Source organism: Kogia breviceps, chromosome 3 (assembly GCF_026419965.1).
Source record: "Kogia breviceps isolate mKogBre1 chromosome 3, mKogBre1 haplotype 1, whole genome shotgun sequence".
Lineage (NCBI taxonomy): Eukaryota > Metazoa > Chordata > Mammalia > Artiodactyla > Physeteridae > Kogia > Kogia breviceps.
In genome coordinates, this window is record NC_081312.1 from 103885681 (window position 1) to 103902901 (window position 17221).

Sequence of the window (17221 nt, forward strand, 5' to 3'; positions counted from 1 at the left end):
AAAGTTGCATAGCAAGAATTAGAAAAACTTGAAGGAACATATAAGTATTAAAAAAATGTGAGTTAATAATGAAACATTTTTTCACAAAGAAATTTCCAGGTCAAAATGGCTTCACCTGTGAATTCTTTCAAACATTTTAGGTAAAGATACATTCAGTCTTAAAGAAACTCTTCCTCAGAATAAAAGAGAGATTATTTTATAACCTTAATATCAAAACCTAAAAAGGATATTATAATAAAACATTTTTTCTTGAACATTGAACAACATATTAGTGAATTAAATACAGCCTTAAATACAAATGATAACAAACCACAGTCCAGTTGGGATTATTTCAGGGCTTTTTTCTTTCTTCTTTTTCTTTTTTCTTTTAATATCTTTTTTGGAGTATAATTGCTTTACAATGTTATGTTACTTTCTGTTGTATCACTATATGCATATGTATATCCCCATATACCCTCTCTCTTGCATCTCATTCCCACCCTGCATATCCCACCCCTCTAGGTGGTTGCAAAACACCGAGCTGATCTCCCTGTCCTATGCAGTTGCTTCGTACTAGCTAGCTATTTTACATTTCGTAGTGTATATATGTCAGTGTTATTCTCTCACTTTCTCCCAGCTTACCTTTCCCTTCCCCGTGTCCTCAAGTCCATTCTCTATGTCTGTGTTTTCATTCCTGTTCTGCCCCTAGGTTCATCAGAACCATTTTTTTCTTTTCCTTTAGATTCCATATACATGAGTAAGCATACGGTATTTCTTTTTCTCTTTCTGACTTACTTCACTCTGTATGACAGACTCTAGGTCCATCCACCTCACTACAAATAACTCAGTTTCATTTCTTTTTATGGCTGAGTAATATTCCATTGTATATATGTGCCAGATCTTCTGTATCCATTCATCTATCGATGGACACTTAGGTTGCTTCCTTGTTCTGGCTATTGTAAATAGTGCTGCAATGAACATTGTGGTACATGACTCTTTTTGAATTATGGTTTTCTCTGGGTATATGCCCAGTAGTGGGATTGCTGGGTCATATGGTAGTTCTATTTTTAGATTTTTAAGGAACCTCCATATTGTTCTCCATAGTGTCTGTATCAATTTACATTGCCACCAGCAGTTCAAGAGTGTTCCCTTTTCTCCACACTCTCTCCAGCATTTATTGTTTCTAGATTTTTTGATGATGGCCATTCTGACCGGTGTGAGGTGATATCTCATTGTAGTTTTGATTTGCATTTCTCTAATGATTAATGATGTTCAGCATTCTTTCATGTGTTTGTTGGCAATCTGTATATCTTCTTTGGAGAAATGTCTATTTAGGTCTTCTGCTCATTTTTGGATTGTGTTGTTTGTTTTTTTGTTATTGAGCCACAAGAGCTGCTTTTAAATTTAGGAGATTAATCCTTGGTCAGTTGTCTCACTTGCAAATGTTTTCTCCCTCTCTGAGGGTTGTCTTTTGGTCTTGTTTATTGTATCCTTTGCTGTCTAAAAAAAGCTTTTAAGTATCCTAAGGTCCCATTTGTTTATTTTTGTTTTTATTACCATTTTTCTAGGAGGTGGGTCAAAAAGGATCTTGCTGTGATTTATGTCATAGAGTGTTCTGCCTATGTTTTCCTCTGAGAGTTTTATAAGAGTCTGGTCTTATATTTAGGTCTTTAATCTATTTTGAGTTTATTTTTGTGTATGGTGTTACGGAGTGTTCTAATTTCATTCTTTTACATGTAACTGTCCAGTTTTCCCAGCACCACTTATTGAAGAGGCAGTCTTTCCTACATTGTATATGCTTGCCTCCTTTCTCAAAGATAGGGTGAACATATGTGTGTGGTTTATCTCTGAGCTTTCTGTCCTGTTCCATTGATCTATATTTATATTTTTGTACCATTACCATACTGTCTTGATTACTGTAGCTTTGTAGTATAGTCTGAAGTCAGGGAGCCTGATTCCTCCAGCTCCATTTTTCGTTTTCAAGATTGCTTTGACTGTTCAGGGTCTTTTGTGTTTCCATATGAATTGTGAAATTTTTGGTTCTAGTTCTGTGTAAAATGCCAGTGGTAGTTTGATAAGGATTGTATTGAATCTGTAGATTGCTTTGGGTAGTAGAGTCTTTCCACAATGTTAATTCTTCCAGTCCAAGAACATGGTATATCTCTCCATCTATTTGTATGATCTTTAATTTCTTTCATCAGTGTCTTATAATTTTCTGTACACAGATCTTTTGACTCCTTAGGTAGGTTTATTCCTAGATATTTTATTCTTTTAGTTGCAATGGTAAATGAGAGTGTTCTCTTAATTTCACTTTCAGATTTTTCGTCATTAGTGTATAGGAATGCCAGATATTTCTGTGCATTAATTTTGTATCCTGCTACTTTACCACATTCATTGATTAGCTCTAGTAGTTTTCTTGTAGCATCTTTAGGATTCTCTATGTATAGTATCATGTCATCTGCAAACAGTGACAGCTTTACTTCTTCTTTTCTGTTATGGATTTCTTTTATTTCTTTTGCTTCCCTGCTGTGGCTAAAACTTCCAAAACTATGTTGAATAAGAGTGGTGAGAGTGGGCAACCTTGTCTTGTTCCTGATCTTAGTGGAAATGGTTTCAGTTTTTCACCATTGAGAACGATGTTGGCTGTGGGTTTGTCATATATGGCCTTTATTATGTTGAGGAAATTTCCCTCTATGCCTACTTTCTGGAGGGTTTTTATGATAAATGAGTGTTGAATTTTGTCAAAAGCTTTTTCTGCATCTATTGAGATGATCATATGGTTTTTCTCCTTCATTTTGTTAATATGGTGTATCACATTGATTGATTTGTGTATATTGAAGAATCCATGCATTCCTGGAATAAATCCCACTTGATCATGGTTCATAATCCTTTTAATGTGCTGTTGGATTCTGTTTGCTTGTATTTTGTTCAGCATTTTTGCATCTATGTTCAACAGTGATATTGACCTGTAGTTTTCTTTCTTTCTGACATCTTTGTCTGGTTTTGGTATCAGGGTGATGGTGACCTTGTAGAATGAGTTTGGGAGTATTCCTCCCTCTGCTTTATTTTGGAAGAGTTTGAGAGGGATAGGTGTTAGCTCTTCTCTAAATGTTTGATAGAATTTGCCTGTGAATCCATCTGATCCTGGGCTTTTGTTTGTTGGAAGATTTTTAATCACAATTTCAATTTCAGTGCTTGTGATCTGTCTGTTCATATTTTCTATTTCTTCCTGGTTCAGTATCGGAACGTTGTGCATTTCTAAGAATTTTTTCATTTCTTCCAGGTTTTCCATTTTATTGGCATATAGTTGCTTGTAGTAATCTCTCATGATCCTTTGTATTTCTTCAGTGTCAGTTGTTATTTCTTCTATTTCATTTCTAATTCTATTGATTTGAGTCTTGTGTTTTCTTCTTGATGACTCTGGCTAATGCTTTATCAATTTTATTTATCTTCTCAAAGACCCAGCTTTTAGTTTTATTGATCTTTGGTATTGTTTCCTTCATTTCTTCTTCATTTATTTCAGATCTGATCTTTATGATTTATTTCCTTTTGCTAACTTTGGGGGGTTTTTTTTCTTCTTTCTCTAATTGCTTTAGGTGTAAGGTTAGGTTGTTTATTTGACATGTTTCTTGTTTCTTAAGGTAGGACTGTATTGTTATAAACTTCCCTCTTGGAACTGCTTTTGCTGCATCCCAAAGGTTTTGGGTCCTCGTATTTTTATTGTCATTTGTTTCTAGGTGTTTTTTGATTTCCCTTTGATTTCTTCAGTGATCTCTTGGTTATTAAGTAGTGTATTGTTTAGTCTCCATGTGTTTGTATTTTTTACAGATTTTTTTCCTGTAATTGATATCTAGTCTCATAGCGTTGTAGTCAGTAAATTTACTTGATACAATTTCAGTTTTCTTAAATTTACCAAGGCTTGATTTGTGACCCTAGATATGATCTATCCTGGAGAATATTCCATGATCACTTGAGAAGAAAGTGTATTGTGCTGGTTTTGGATGGAATGTCCTATAAATATCAATTAAGTCCATCTTGTTTAATGTATCATTTAAAGCTTGTGTTTCCTTATTTATTTTCATTTTGGATGATCTGTCCATTGGTGAAAGTGGGGTGTTAAAGTCCCTTAGTATGATTTTGTTACTGTCGATTCCCCCTTTTATGGCTGTTAGTATCTGCCTTATGTATTGAGGTGCTCCTATGTTGGGTACATAAATATTTACCGTCGTTATATCTTCTTCTTGGATCGATCCCTTGATCATGATGTAGTGTCCTTCTTTGTCTCTTGTAATAGTCTATTTTAAACTCTATTTTGTCTGCTATGAGAATTGCTACTCTAGCTTTCTTTTGATTTCCATTAGCGTGGAATATCTTTGTCTATCCCCTTACTTTCGGTCTGTATGTGTCCGTAGTTCTGAAGTGGATCTCTTGTAGGCAGCATATATATGGTTCTTGCATTTCTCTCCATTCAGCCAGTCTGTGTCTTTTGGGTGGAGCATTTAATGCATTTACATTTAAGGTAGTTATCGATATATATGTTCTGTTTACCGTTTTGTTAATTGTTTCGGGTTTGGTATTTTAGGTCTTTTCCTTCTCTTGTGTTTTCTGCCTAGAGAAGTTCCTTTAGCATTTGTTGTAAAGCTGGTTTGGTGGTGATGAATTCTGTTAACATTTGCTTGTCTCTAAAGGTTTTAATTTCTCCATCGAATCTGAATGACATCTTTGCTGGGTAGAATAATATTGGTTGTAGTTTTTTCCCTTTTCTCACCTTAAATATGTCCTGCCACTCTCTTCTGGCTTGCAGAATTTCTGGTGAAGGATCAGCAGTTGACCTTATGGTGATCCCCTTGTATGTTATTTGTAATTTTTCCCTTGCTGCTTTTAATATTTTTTCTTTGTATTTAATTTTCGATAGTTTGATTAATATGTGTCTTGGCATGTTTCTCCTTGTATTTATCCTTTGTGGGACTCTCTGCACTTCCTGGACTTGATTGAATATTTCCTTTTCCATATTAGGGAAGTTTTCAACTATAATCTGTTCAAATATTTTTTCAATCCCTTTCGTTTTCTCTTTTTCATCTGGGAACCCTATAATTCTAATGCTGGTGTGTTTAATGTTGTCCCAGATTTCTCTGAGACTGTCCTCAGTTCTTTTCATTCTTTTTTTCTTTATTTTGCTGTGCTATTGTTATTTGCACTATTTTATCTTCCAGGTCACTTATCCATTCTTCTGCCTCAGGTTTTTGGCTATTGATTTCTCCCCGAGAATTTTTAATTTCATTTATTGTATTGTTCATCATTGTTTGTTTGCTCTTCAGTTCTTCTAGCTCCTTGTTAAGGTTTTCTTGTATATTTTCTGTTTCCAAGATTTTGGAATGTCTTTACTCTCATTATTCTGAATTCTTTTCCCAGTAGACTGCCTATTTCCTCTTCATTTGTTTGGTCTGGTGGGTTTTTACCTTGCTCCTTCATCTGCTGTGTATTTCTCTGTCTTCTCACTTTGCTTAACTTACTGTGTTTGGGGTCTCCTTTTAGCAGGGTGCAAGTTTGTAGGTCCCATTGTTTTTGTTCTCTGCCCCCAATGGGTTGTGTAGGCTTCCTGGTGGAGGTGTCTGGTGCCTGTTTTCTGGTTCATGAGGCTGGATCTTTTCTTTCTGGCGTACAGGACCACATCCTGTGGTGTGGTTTGGAGTGTCTGTGACTTTATCATGATTGTAGGCAGCCTCTCTGCTAATGCTTGGACTTGTGTTCCTGTCTTGCTAGTCATTTGGCATAGGGTTTCCAGTACTGTAGCTTGCTGGTGTTTGAGTGGAGCTGGCCTTTAGAGTTGAGATGGAGGTCTCTGGGATTGCTTTTGCCATTTGATATTACATGGACCTGGGAGGTCTCTGTTGGACCAATGTCCTGGACTCGGCTCTCCCACCTCAGAGGCACAGGCCTGAAACCTGGCCAGAATGCCAGGACTCTGTCAGCCACATGACTCAGAAGAAAAGGGAGACAAAAAGAAAAAAAGAAAGAAAAAATAAAATAGAATAAAATAAAGTTATTAAAATGAAAATAATTATTAAAAATTAAAAAGTAATAAAAGAAAAACAAAGACAGAAAGAAGAGCACAACCAAACTGAAAAACAAATCCACCAATGATAACAAGCACTTAAAAATATAGTTAAAAACAAAAAACAAGAAAAAAACGGACAGACCGAACCCTAGGACAAATGGTAAAAGCAAAGGTATACAGAGAAAATCATACAAAGAAGCGTACACATACATACTCACAAAAAAAGAAAAAAAAACATATATAGATTTTAAAGTAAGAGAGCAACCAAATCAATAAACAATTCTACTAATGGTAATAAACTCTAAATACTAAAGTAATGTAAACATATAACCAGAAACAAATTATTTGCAGAAAGCAAACCCCAAGTCTACAGTTCTCCCAAAGTCCGCCGCCTCAATTTTGGGATGATTTGTTGTCTCTTCAGGCATTCCACAAGTGCAGGTACTTAGGTTGATTGTGGAGATTTAATGTGCAGCTCCTGAGGCTTCTGGGAGAAATTTCCCTTTCTCTTCTTGTTCACACCGCTCCTGGGGTTCAGCTTTGGATTTGGCCCTGCCTCTGCATGTAGGTCACCTGAGGGCATCTGTTCTTCACTCAGGATGGGGTTAAAGTAGCAGCTGATTAGGTGACTCTGGCTCACTCAGGGGTGGGGAGGGAGGTGTGTGGTATGCAGGCCGAGCCTGCAGTGGCAGAGGCCACTGTGATGTTGCAGCAGCCTGAGGCACGCTGTGTGTTCTCCCGGGTATGCTGTCCCTGTATCATGGGACCCTGGCAGTGGTGAGCTGCACAGACCCTCCTGAGGGGAGGTGTGGATAGTGATCTGTGCTTGCACACAGGCTTCTTGGTGCCTGCACCAGCAGCCTTAGTGTTTCATGCCCTTCTCTGGTGTCCGTGCTAATAGCCATGGCTCGCCTCCATCTCTGGAGCTCGTTTAGGCGGTGCTCTCAATCCGTTCTCCTCGTGCATTCTGAAACAATGGTTTCTTGCCTCTTAGGCAGTTCCAGACTTTTTCCCAGACTCCCTCCCAGCTAGCTGACTAGGTCAGTGTCTACCAGTTCTTACTTTCACTACCTCATTAAGTCTCACTGCTGCTTGGTGGGTGTGGAAGTTCAGCTTCCCACTGACATTAGGTGTGAGGGAGAGTGGAGTGCTGAGTAAGTACAGTTCCTACTGCTTTATTTAGTGTCATTAATGCCAATTGGAGGTAAAAGCTGAGCTCACTGTTCACCTTTGCTGACATTGTTTTGGTGAGGGAATTGGACCACCATCTGCTTTTGCCAGGTGGGCAATGGAAGTTCAGCTCTCAGCTTACCCCTATTGAAACTGTGGGGTGGAAGGTTTCCACTGACGTTTGGCTAGAATAGAAGGAATAATGCCAGAATGGTTGTCTGTTTTCTTAGGCCATCCTTTTCTCTGTCCTTTGGCTTGGCAAAACAAGTTTTGCTGATGCCTGTTTTGTCTATGTCAGTTGGTCCTTCTGGATTGGAGGCTTTTATAGCATCCTGTCAGCAATAAACAAAAACAGAGAATTCACTGCTGTGCTGCTTTTCAATTCCCAGTGTCACTAGGCAGTCCACGTACTAATTTCTATCTTTTAAAATCGTCCTGTGCTTATTTTGTATGTTTTTTTCCAGAGTTTTTAGTTGTAAGTAGGAGGACGTTGGAAATGAAGGTGAGGCTACTCCATCTTGGCCAGAAGTGGAAGTCTTTGTACTAATTTTGACAGATTACAATTAGCCTATAAAATTTTAAAAATTGTGGCTATCACTGTATACATATATATCTCAAGTTGTGAAATTTTGAAACATTTTGGTAGAAGCTTCTTATTTATTTTAGGCTAGTTTGCTCTGTGACTTTGGATACAGCCCTCATTTTCTTATGTGTATGGTGAAATACTGGACTAGATCATTGAGGGTTCATTCATTTAACACTATATTCTTATGATCATTAAAATAGTTTTTTTTTCCTTTTTTTCCTAAGTCAGTGTGTACTATTAGTACTGAGACAGGGGAAAAAGAACGTGGATTTTGGACCAAGGCCTATGTTTGGATTCTAAAAGAAGGGGTAGTTTTTACATATTCATTGGGCTATGGACATCAGAACCAATTTGCCTAGACTTACATCTTGGCTTTACCTTTATTAAGTGTGTGACCTTGGGTAAATTACTCAACCTCTCTTTGTCTCAGTTTCCTCACTGGTAATATGGGAATGATAGTACTGATCTTAGAGGGTTGTTGTGAACCCTCTAAGAGGGTTGATTTAAAACAGTTACATCTAAGGCACCTAGAACAGTGCTAGCACGTGGTATACACTATATAAATGTTATTACTTTCTGACTATGGGGCCTTAGGTCAGTCTCTTTTGTTTTTTAAGGATTTATTTCTTATTTATTTTATTTTTGGCTGCATTGGGTCTTAGTTGCGGCATGGCAGATCTTCATTGAGGCATGTGGGATCTTTCGTTGTGGCACACGGGTTTCTCTCTAGTTGTGATGCACAGACTCCAGGGTGCATGGGCTCTGTAGTTTGCGGCATGCAGGCTCTCTAGTTGAGGTGTGTGAACTCAGTAGTTGTTCTGCTCTGGCTTAGTTGCCCCACAGCATGTGGGACCAGGAATTGAACCCGTGTCCCCTGTATTATAAGGTGAATTCTTTACCACTGGACCACCAGGGAAGTCCCAGGGTGTTAGGTCAGTCTTAATCTCAGTTTTATCATTTGTAAGATAGGGATAATTATACCTGTGCCACAGTGTGGTTGTAGGGACTAGAGAATACACACACACTTGTGCACAATACACCTTGCATAGTAATTAGTGTCATGTTTATATTTTAGCTATATTTAATGGGAATTAGATTGGAAAATGTTATTTTGTAGGTTTTTGAAAATGTTTATCATCAAAGAAATCTTGATTTATTTTCTTCCCTCAATTTCATAGAACGGAAAGATGCTGAAGGATGGGAAACTGTTCAGAGAGGAAGGCCTGTTCGTTCACGATCAACAGCAGTGATGCCAAAAGTTTCATTACCAACAGAAGCATTAAGGTCAAAGGATGACAGTGATAAAGAAAATGTACGTCTTTTACCTGACAAAAGTATTCAGAAAGGTGAATTTGTTGGAGGTGGACCTTCTAATACTATAGAATCTCGGCTCAAAGACTCATTACACTCATGTGATCATCCTCTTGCAGAGAGAACCCAGGTAGTACATTCTGAAAATCCTTTTATTGCTTTTTAATAAAGGATATATATATGCATGTTGGAATGTCTTAATTTTTCTACTTCATTTTTTACTTTTTATTGTGAAAAATTTCAGATCTACAGAAAAGTTGCAAGAATAGAATAATGAACTCTCCTGTACCCTTTTTGTAGATTCACAGATTAACATTTTGCCACATTTTTTTCTCTCTATATTTACATATCACACACTCATATTGTATACTAAACATTTGAGAGTAGTGTGCAAACATCGTAACCATTCACCTTTAAATGCTATAGCATATATCTCTGAAGAACAAAGAAAGTCTTTTACATAACCACACTATAATTATAAAATTTGGGGAATTTGACATTTATATAATATTGTTATCTAATTTATAGTCTGTATTCAAAAATTCCCAGTTTTCCCAATAATTTCTTCATAGAATTTTTTTCCATGATGCATGATCCAATCTAGAATCACACATTGTATTTGGCTTTGTTTCTTTAATGTCTTTCACCAGGGACAGTTATTCAGCCTGACTTTGTCTTTCATGGCATTAAGATTTTTGAAGTATACATTGCGTGTTTTTTGTACAGCATTCTTCAGTTTGTTTATTCATTATTCACTTTAGCTTATACGTTTTTGACAGAAATAAAGTGATTGTTCTTAGCCTCACATTTAAAGGCATATCATATCAATTTGCCCAAGTTTGTTAACTTTGATTACTTGGTTAAAATGGTGTCCTCCTGCTTCATTTGTAGTGTTATTTTAAATGGTGATGAAAGTAGAATAATTTTTCACTTGCTCTACTTTTACTTCCTACAATTTGAGTATAGAGTGATTTATATTTAAATAATTCTTTAAAGTTAATATTCCCAGTCCTCTTCTGTCAGTCCATTTGAATTTTATTTTACTTACTCGGTTCAGCAAGGCATTTTTTTTAAAAAACAGGACTTAAAAAAATTTTTATTTTATTATTATTATTATTTGGCCACCTTGTATAGCATGTGGCATCTTAGTTCCCAGACCAGGGATTGAACCTGCACCCCCTGCCTTGGAAGTATGGAGTCTTAACCACTGGACCACCAGGGAAGTCCCAGCAATGCTTTTTTTTTTCTTTTTTATTTTTTAGCATCTTTATTGGAGTATAATTGCTTTACAATGGTGTGTTAGTTTTTGCTTTACAACAAAGTGAATCAGTTATACATATACATATGTTCCCATATCTCTTTCCTCTTGCGTCTCCCTCCCTCCCACCCTCCCTATCCCACCCCTCTAGGTGGTCACAGAGCACCGAGCTGATCTCCCTTTGCCATGCGGCTGCTTCCCAGTAGCTATCCACCCTACATTTGGTAGTGTATATATGTCCATGCCACTCTCTCACCTCGTCACAGCTTACCCTTCCCCGTCCCCATATCCTCAAGTCCATGCTCTAGTAGGTCTGTGTTTTATTCCCATCCTACCGCAAGTCTCTTCATGACATTTTTTTTTTCTTAGATTCCATATATATGTGTTAGCATATGGTATTTGTTTTTCTCCTCTGACTGACTTCACTCTGTATGACAGACTCTAGGTCCATCCACCTCACTACAAATAACTCAGTTTCGTTTCTTTTTATGGCTGAGTAATATTCCATTATATATATGTGCCACATCTTCTGTATCTATTCATCTATCGATGGACACTTAGGTTGCTTCCTTGTTCTGGCTATTGTAAATAGTGCTGCAATGAACATTGTGGTACGTGACTCTTTTTGAATTATGGTTTTCTCAGGGTATATGCCCAGGAGTGGGATTGCTGGGTCGTATGGTAGTTCTATTTGTAGTTTTTTAAGGAACCTCCATACTGTTCTCCATAGTGGCTGTATGAACTTACATTCCCACCAGCAGTGCAAGAGTGTTCCCTTTTCTCCACATCCTCTCCAGCATTTATTGTTTCTAGATTTTTTGATTCAGCAATGCATTTTTAAAAGATATTTGTTTACAGAAAGATTTATGTTCAGTTAGTATAATTTTATGTAAAATAACTAATGAAATATAAGAGAGATTCTTTGATAAGGTACAGGGACTAAGTAAAAAAGTTGTAAAATAGTTGTCGTATTTCTCAGTCCAGAATAGTATCTGCCTTTTAAAATTCTTTCCTTTTACCTGTAGGATATTTATTTTTATTAGAAACTGTGCTCAACTTCCATGTATTTCTTCCTTAATGATAATAATGGCTCTTAATCCTACATTGTTCCTGATGTTTTATAACTCTTTAATGTATGTATGTTTTGTGCCCACATGAGATTGAAAGCTCCTTGTGGGCATTATCTTATGCTGCCTTTTAATTTCCCATAATATGGAGCAGAGTCATAGATACATAGGAAGTAATCAGTACATAGTTGTTGGGTGAAACTTTAAGAAACTTTTAAATGCAGGTAAATTTAATGACGAAAACACTTTTTATATCACTTAACTAACATCTAGCATTCTTGGTACATGTATTATATTTTAACGATAAAATTTAATAGTATAAAAATTATGCTGATTTTGTGTAATGAATAAATTTATGTGATTTTTTTGAGGTTTTAGAAATAGTCTATACATAGAATTTTTTTTTTTTGTGGTATGTGGGCCTCTCACTGTTGTGGCCTCTCCCATTGCGGAGCACAGGCTCCAGATGTGCAGGCTCAGCGGCCATGGCTTACGGGCCTAGCTGCTCTGCGGCATGTGGGATCTTCCTGGACCAGGGCACGAACCCATGTCCCCTGCATCGGCAGGCGGACCCTCAACCACTGCACCACCAGGGAAGCCCTATACATAGAACTTTTGAGTAATTATTGTTAAATTATTTCAGTATAAAAGTTCACTGCTTGTGGTGGTCAAGCTAATATTAATAATTGTTTTCTCCACTGTCATTCTGAAAATGGAATTAGCATTTTTACATATTTTTCAACATTATAGTTCAGCTTTGATTTTGTTATTTAAGTTGATATTGATTTTTTAATAAACAGGGTTGACTATATTGTGAAGATCAATAATGCTGATGTAAATATTACTGAGAAGATTATAAACCATGGTGACTGATGTATGGATAATGTTGATAGCAATATAAACATTGTGATGCAATTTGAATAATGCTTATGCTAAAATGAACACTTTGGGACACTTTAAAGTTCTAACCAATAGTAGGATTTTTAAAGTAGTTTATGTGACTTGGCCAAGTTTAATATTTATATAAATACTATATCAAACTAAGGTTTTTATGGCCATTGCACTGTTTATATAATGTTTATTTAAGTAGTGATGTAAGTTTTAAATTCACAATTTTAGATTTTAGTTCTTCTCCTAGAAGTTCATTACTCTGAGTATAGCTGGAAAACATAGCATTCTTTCTGTACTCTGTTAGAAAGTGAAAATAAAGGCTTGTTCCTATTCACTAAACTAGAAAGTTTTTAAAAAATGGGTATGTATTTGACTTCAGCAAAAGTTGTGTTTGTTTAAATGGTTTTCATGTTTCTGTTGGTTATGTGTTAAATATTCCTAAAGGGGAATGGAGAGCCTATTGAAGTCTAAAGAATATGAATTGCATAATGAAACTGCATGCTGACATATACTCTACTTTTTATGGTGTATTTCTCTTTTAGATCTGAGATTTATTATTATGTGCTATGTGGATGTTTATGAAAGATGCTTCGAGGATGTGTTAATGTTATCTTAAGAGAGCGAATTTAATGTTTTTGAGTAAAATGCCCTGGAAGTACATATTTGGTGAAAAGTGCCTTCATTTGATATTAAAAACCATGTAAATACCTTTAGTTATTTGAATATAAGACAGAGTGTTATACTTGTGGCTAGATTTCTTTTGTGAGGCGTATAGGGTACTCATCAGGAATCAGCCTACTAAAATAAAATGTAACTACAATATATATTGATTAATTTGCTAAAGCACTTCAGACAGTGTCCTAAACATAGTAGATGTGCAAATAAAATTTGTGACTGCTTAATGGTTTCTCTTCTTACACTTGAAACATACCAAAAAATGACTTGAGTTGTCTTGTCTGTCAGTTAGTCAGCTGCTGCTTTACAGTTGATAGGTTAAGCAGAATCAGGTTTTCTAGAGTGAAATAAGTTGGTGAGTATTTTTTGTTATCTCTGATTCAATCTGTAATATGTTTCGTTAGTTCACAGTGAGTACACTGGATGATGTCAAGAACTCTGGCTGTAGTTTCTTACAAGACAATTCTGTGCAAACTTCTGAAATACCTGCCGTTCACATTGATACAGAGTGTGTTTCAGTTACTCAGAAAGCTGACACACCTTTGCAAGCAAGTGAAGACAAATTTTCAGAAGAGAAAGCGAGAATAGAAAGTGAAATGGATCCTTCAGATATTTCAAATGTGAGTGCTGCTAACTTGGTAAGAGCAACTTATCGGAATTCTGAGTAAATATATTAGAGGTATAAACCCCAATAATAAAAAATTGTAATGTATATTTCTCTACACTTTAAAAGTACTTTTTTTTTTTTTTTGCGGTATGCAGGCCTCTCACTGTTGTGGCCTCTCCTGTTGTGGAGCACAGGCTCCAGATGCGCAGGCTCAGCGGCCATGGCTCATGGGCCTAGCCGCTCTGCAGCATGTAGGATCTTCCTGGACCAGGGTACGAACCCGTGTTCCCTGCATCGGCAGGCAGACTCTCAACCACTGCGCCACCAGGGAAGCCCTGAAAACAGATTTTAACATAGCATTTTATATATGTTATTCATTTTATTCTTATAGCAGTCCTTTGATATAGTTAAGTTTCTTCTTATTTTGTAGAGGAAGGAAATGAGACTGTGAGAATTAAATAGCTTGCTCAAAATCATTCACTTTGTGTGTGATTTGATCACATGTTCTTTAGCATTAAGAAACTATCATAATAATGTTATCTATGCAACATCTACCACTCTGATAGATGGGAAATTGTGTTTAATGAACTTAGCTTTAAGAATTCTCTTAACAGAGTACTTTAGACAGTTATTGTCATTTGCTTGGAGTTGGTCTTTAAGATGAAATTTATTAATCATCCCTATTGCAGAATATTTTAAAATGCATTGACTTAAAATTATTTATAGGTTTATGTTTTTGGATGACTACTTAATTCTGCTCATGTCTTTCTCCTTCCCATTTTAGTATTAAGATACTTGGCCTGAGTATAATTCAGAACAGGTCATGCTGGCTTTGTTTAAAAGTAACTTTCAAAAGGAATAGGCACATATAAAAAGTTGTTGAGAAAAAAATTCAAATTTAGGTTTTTCTTTTTTTGCAATTGACAAGAAAATTTAGTTTTTTCTAAGATATACATTTTAAAGTAATAACTAGAATTATGACTTATAACATTATACCAGAGCATATAAGATTTTTAGAAATTTCATGTAATGTCTGAAACATTTATATTAACATATTTCCATACAAATAACCCAAAGAAGTTTAGTATTAGTTTTTATATGTTTTCTTTGTTTTTTATACTGCAGGTTCTTATTAGTCATCACTTTTATACACACCAGTGTATACATGTCAATCCCAATCGCCCAATTCAGCACACCACCATCCCCACCCCACCGCGGTTTTCCCCCCTTGGTGTCCATATGTTTATTCTCTACATCTGTGTCTCAACTTCTGCCTTGCAAACTGGTTCATCTGTACCATTTTCCTAGGTGCCACATAAAGGCGTTAATATACGATATTTGTTTTTCTCTTTCTGACTAACTTAACTCTGTATGACAGTCTCTAGCTCGATCCACATCTCAACAGATGATTCAATTTCATTCCTTTTTATGGCTGAGTAATATTCCATTGTATATATGTACCACAACTTCTTTATCCATTCGTCTGTCGATGGACAATTAGGTTGCTTCCATCACCTGGCTATTGTAAATAGTGCTGCAATGAACATTGGGGTGTATGTGTCTTTTTGAATTATGCTTTTCTCTGGGTATATTCCCAGTAATTCTGTTTGTAGTTTTTTAAGGAACCTTCATACTGTTCTGCATAGTGGCTGTATCAATTTACATTCCCACCAACAGTGCAAGAGGGTTCCCTTTTCTCCACACCCTCTCCAGCATTTGTTGTTTGTAGAGTTTCTGATCATGCCCATTCTAAATGATGTGAGGTGATACCTCATTGTAGTTTTGATTTGCAGTTCTCTAATAATTAGTGATGTTGAGCAGCTTTTCATGTGCCTCTTGGCGTACTGTATGTCTTCTTTGGAGAAATGTCTATTTAGGTCTTCTGCCCATTTTTGGATTGGGTTGTTTGTTTCTTTAATATTGAGCTACATGAGCTGTCTATATATTTTGGAGATTAATCCTTTGTCCATTGATTCGTTTGCAAATATTTTCTCCCATTCTGAGGGTTGTCTTTTTGTCTTGTTTATGGTTTCCTTTACTGTCCAAAAGCTTTCAAGTTTCATTAGGTCCCATTTGTTTATTTTTGTTTTTATTTCCATTACTCTAGGAGGTAGATCAAAAAAGATCTTGCAGTGGTTTATGTCAAAGAGTGTTCTTCTTATGTTTTCCTCTAAGAGTTTTATAGTGTCTGGTCTTACATTTAGGTCTCGAATCCATTTTGAGTTTATTTCTGTGTATGGTGTTAGAGAATATTCTAATTTCATTCTTTTACCCGTAGCTGTCCAATTTTCCCAGCACCACTTATTGAAGAGACTGTCTTTTCTCCATTGTATATCTTTGCGTCCTTTGTCATAGATTAGTTGACCTTAGGTGTGTGGGTTTATCTCTGGGTTTTCTATCCTGTTCCATTGATCTATATTTCTGTTTTTGTGCCAGTACCATATTGTCTTGATTACTGTAGCTTTATAGTATAGTCTGAAGTCAGGGAGTCTTATACTTCCAGCTCCATTTTTTTCCGTCAAGACTGCTTTGGCTATTCGGGGTCTTTTGTGTCTCCATACAAATTTTAAGATGATTTGTTCTAGCTCTGTAAAAAATGCCATTGGTAACTTGATTGGGATTGCATTGAATCTGTAGATTGCTTTGGGTAGTATAATCATTTTCACGATATTGATTCTTCCAATCCAAGAACATGGTATATCTCTCCATCTGTTGGTATCATCTTTAATTTCTTTTATCAGTGTCTTACAGTTTTCTGCATACAGGTCTTTTGTCTCCCTAGGTAGGTTTATTCCTAGGAATTGTATTCTTTTTGTTGCAGTGGTAATGGGAGTGTTTTTTTAATTTCTCTTTCAGATTTTTCATCATTAATGTATAGGAATGCAAGAGATTTCTGTGCATTGATTTTGTATCCTGCAACTTTACCAAATTCATTGATTATCTCTAGTAGTTTTCTGGTGGTATTTTTAGGATTCTCTATGTATAGTATCATGTCATCTGCAAATAATGACAGTTTTACTTCTTTTCCAATTTGTATTCCTTTTATTTCTTTTTCTTCTCTGATTGCTGTGGCTAAGACTTCCAAAACTATGTTGAATAATAGTGGTGAGAGTGGACATCCTTGTCTCGTTCCTGATCTTAGAGGAAATACTTTCAGTTTTTCACCATTGAGAATGACGTTTGCTGTGGGTTTGTCATATATGACCTTTATTATGTTGAGGTAGGTTCCCTCTATGCCTACTTTCTGGAGAGTTTTTATCATAAATGGGTGTTGAATATTGTCAAAAGCTTTTTCTGCATCTATTGAGATGATCATATGGTTTCTATTCTTCAATTTGTTAATATGGTGTTTTACATTGATTGATTTGTGTATAGTGAAGAATCCTTGCATCCCAGGGATAAATCCCACTTGATCATGGTGTATGATCCTTTTAATGTGTTGTTGGATTCTGTTTGCTCGTATTTTGTTGAGGATTTGCATCTATATTCATCAGTGATATTGGTCTGTAATTTTCTTTTTTTGTAGTATCTTTGTCTGGTTTTGGTATCAGGGTGATGGTGGCCTCATAAATGAGTTTGGGAGTGTTCCTGCCTCTGCAATTTTTTGGAAAAGTTTGAG

At 36.1% G+C, this 17221-nt stretch overlaps 1 protein-coding gene across 4 annotated transcripts in view; it reads left to right on the forward strand.

The window, feature by feature from the left end:
* The window catches only part of SCAPER (S-phase cyclin A associated protein in the ER), a 499446-nt gene that overhangs the window by 133798 nt on the left and 348427 nt on the right, over positions 1-17221 (forward strand). For 2 of the 4 annotated variants that reach the window (XM_067029410.1, XM_067029413.1), the window contains 2 exons: positions 8972-9234; positions 13400-13633. In XM_067029410.1, the coding sequence (XP_066885511.1) occupies positions 8972-9234; positions 13400-13633 (497 nt within the window). The remainder of the gene's footprint in view (positions 1-8971; positions 9235-13399; positions 13634-17221) is intronic. The other 2 variants (XM_067029411.1, XM_067029414.1) reach the window with 1 other exon arrangement.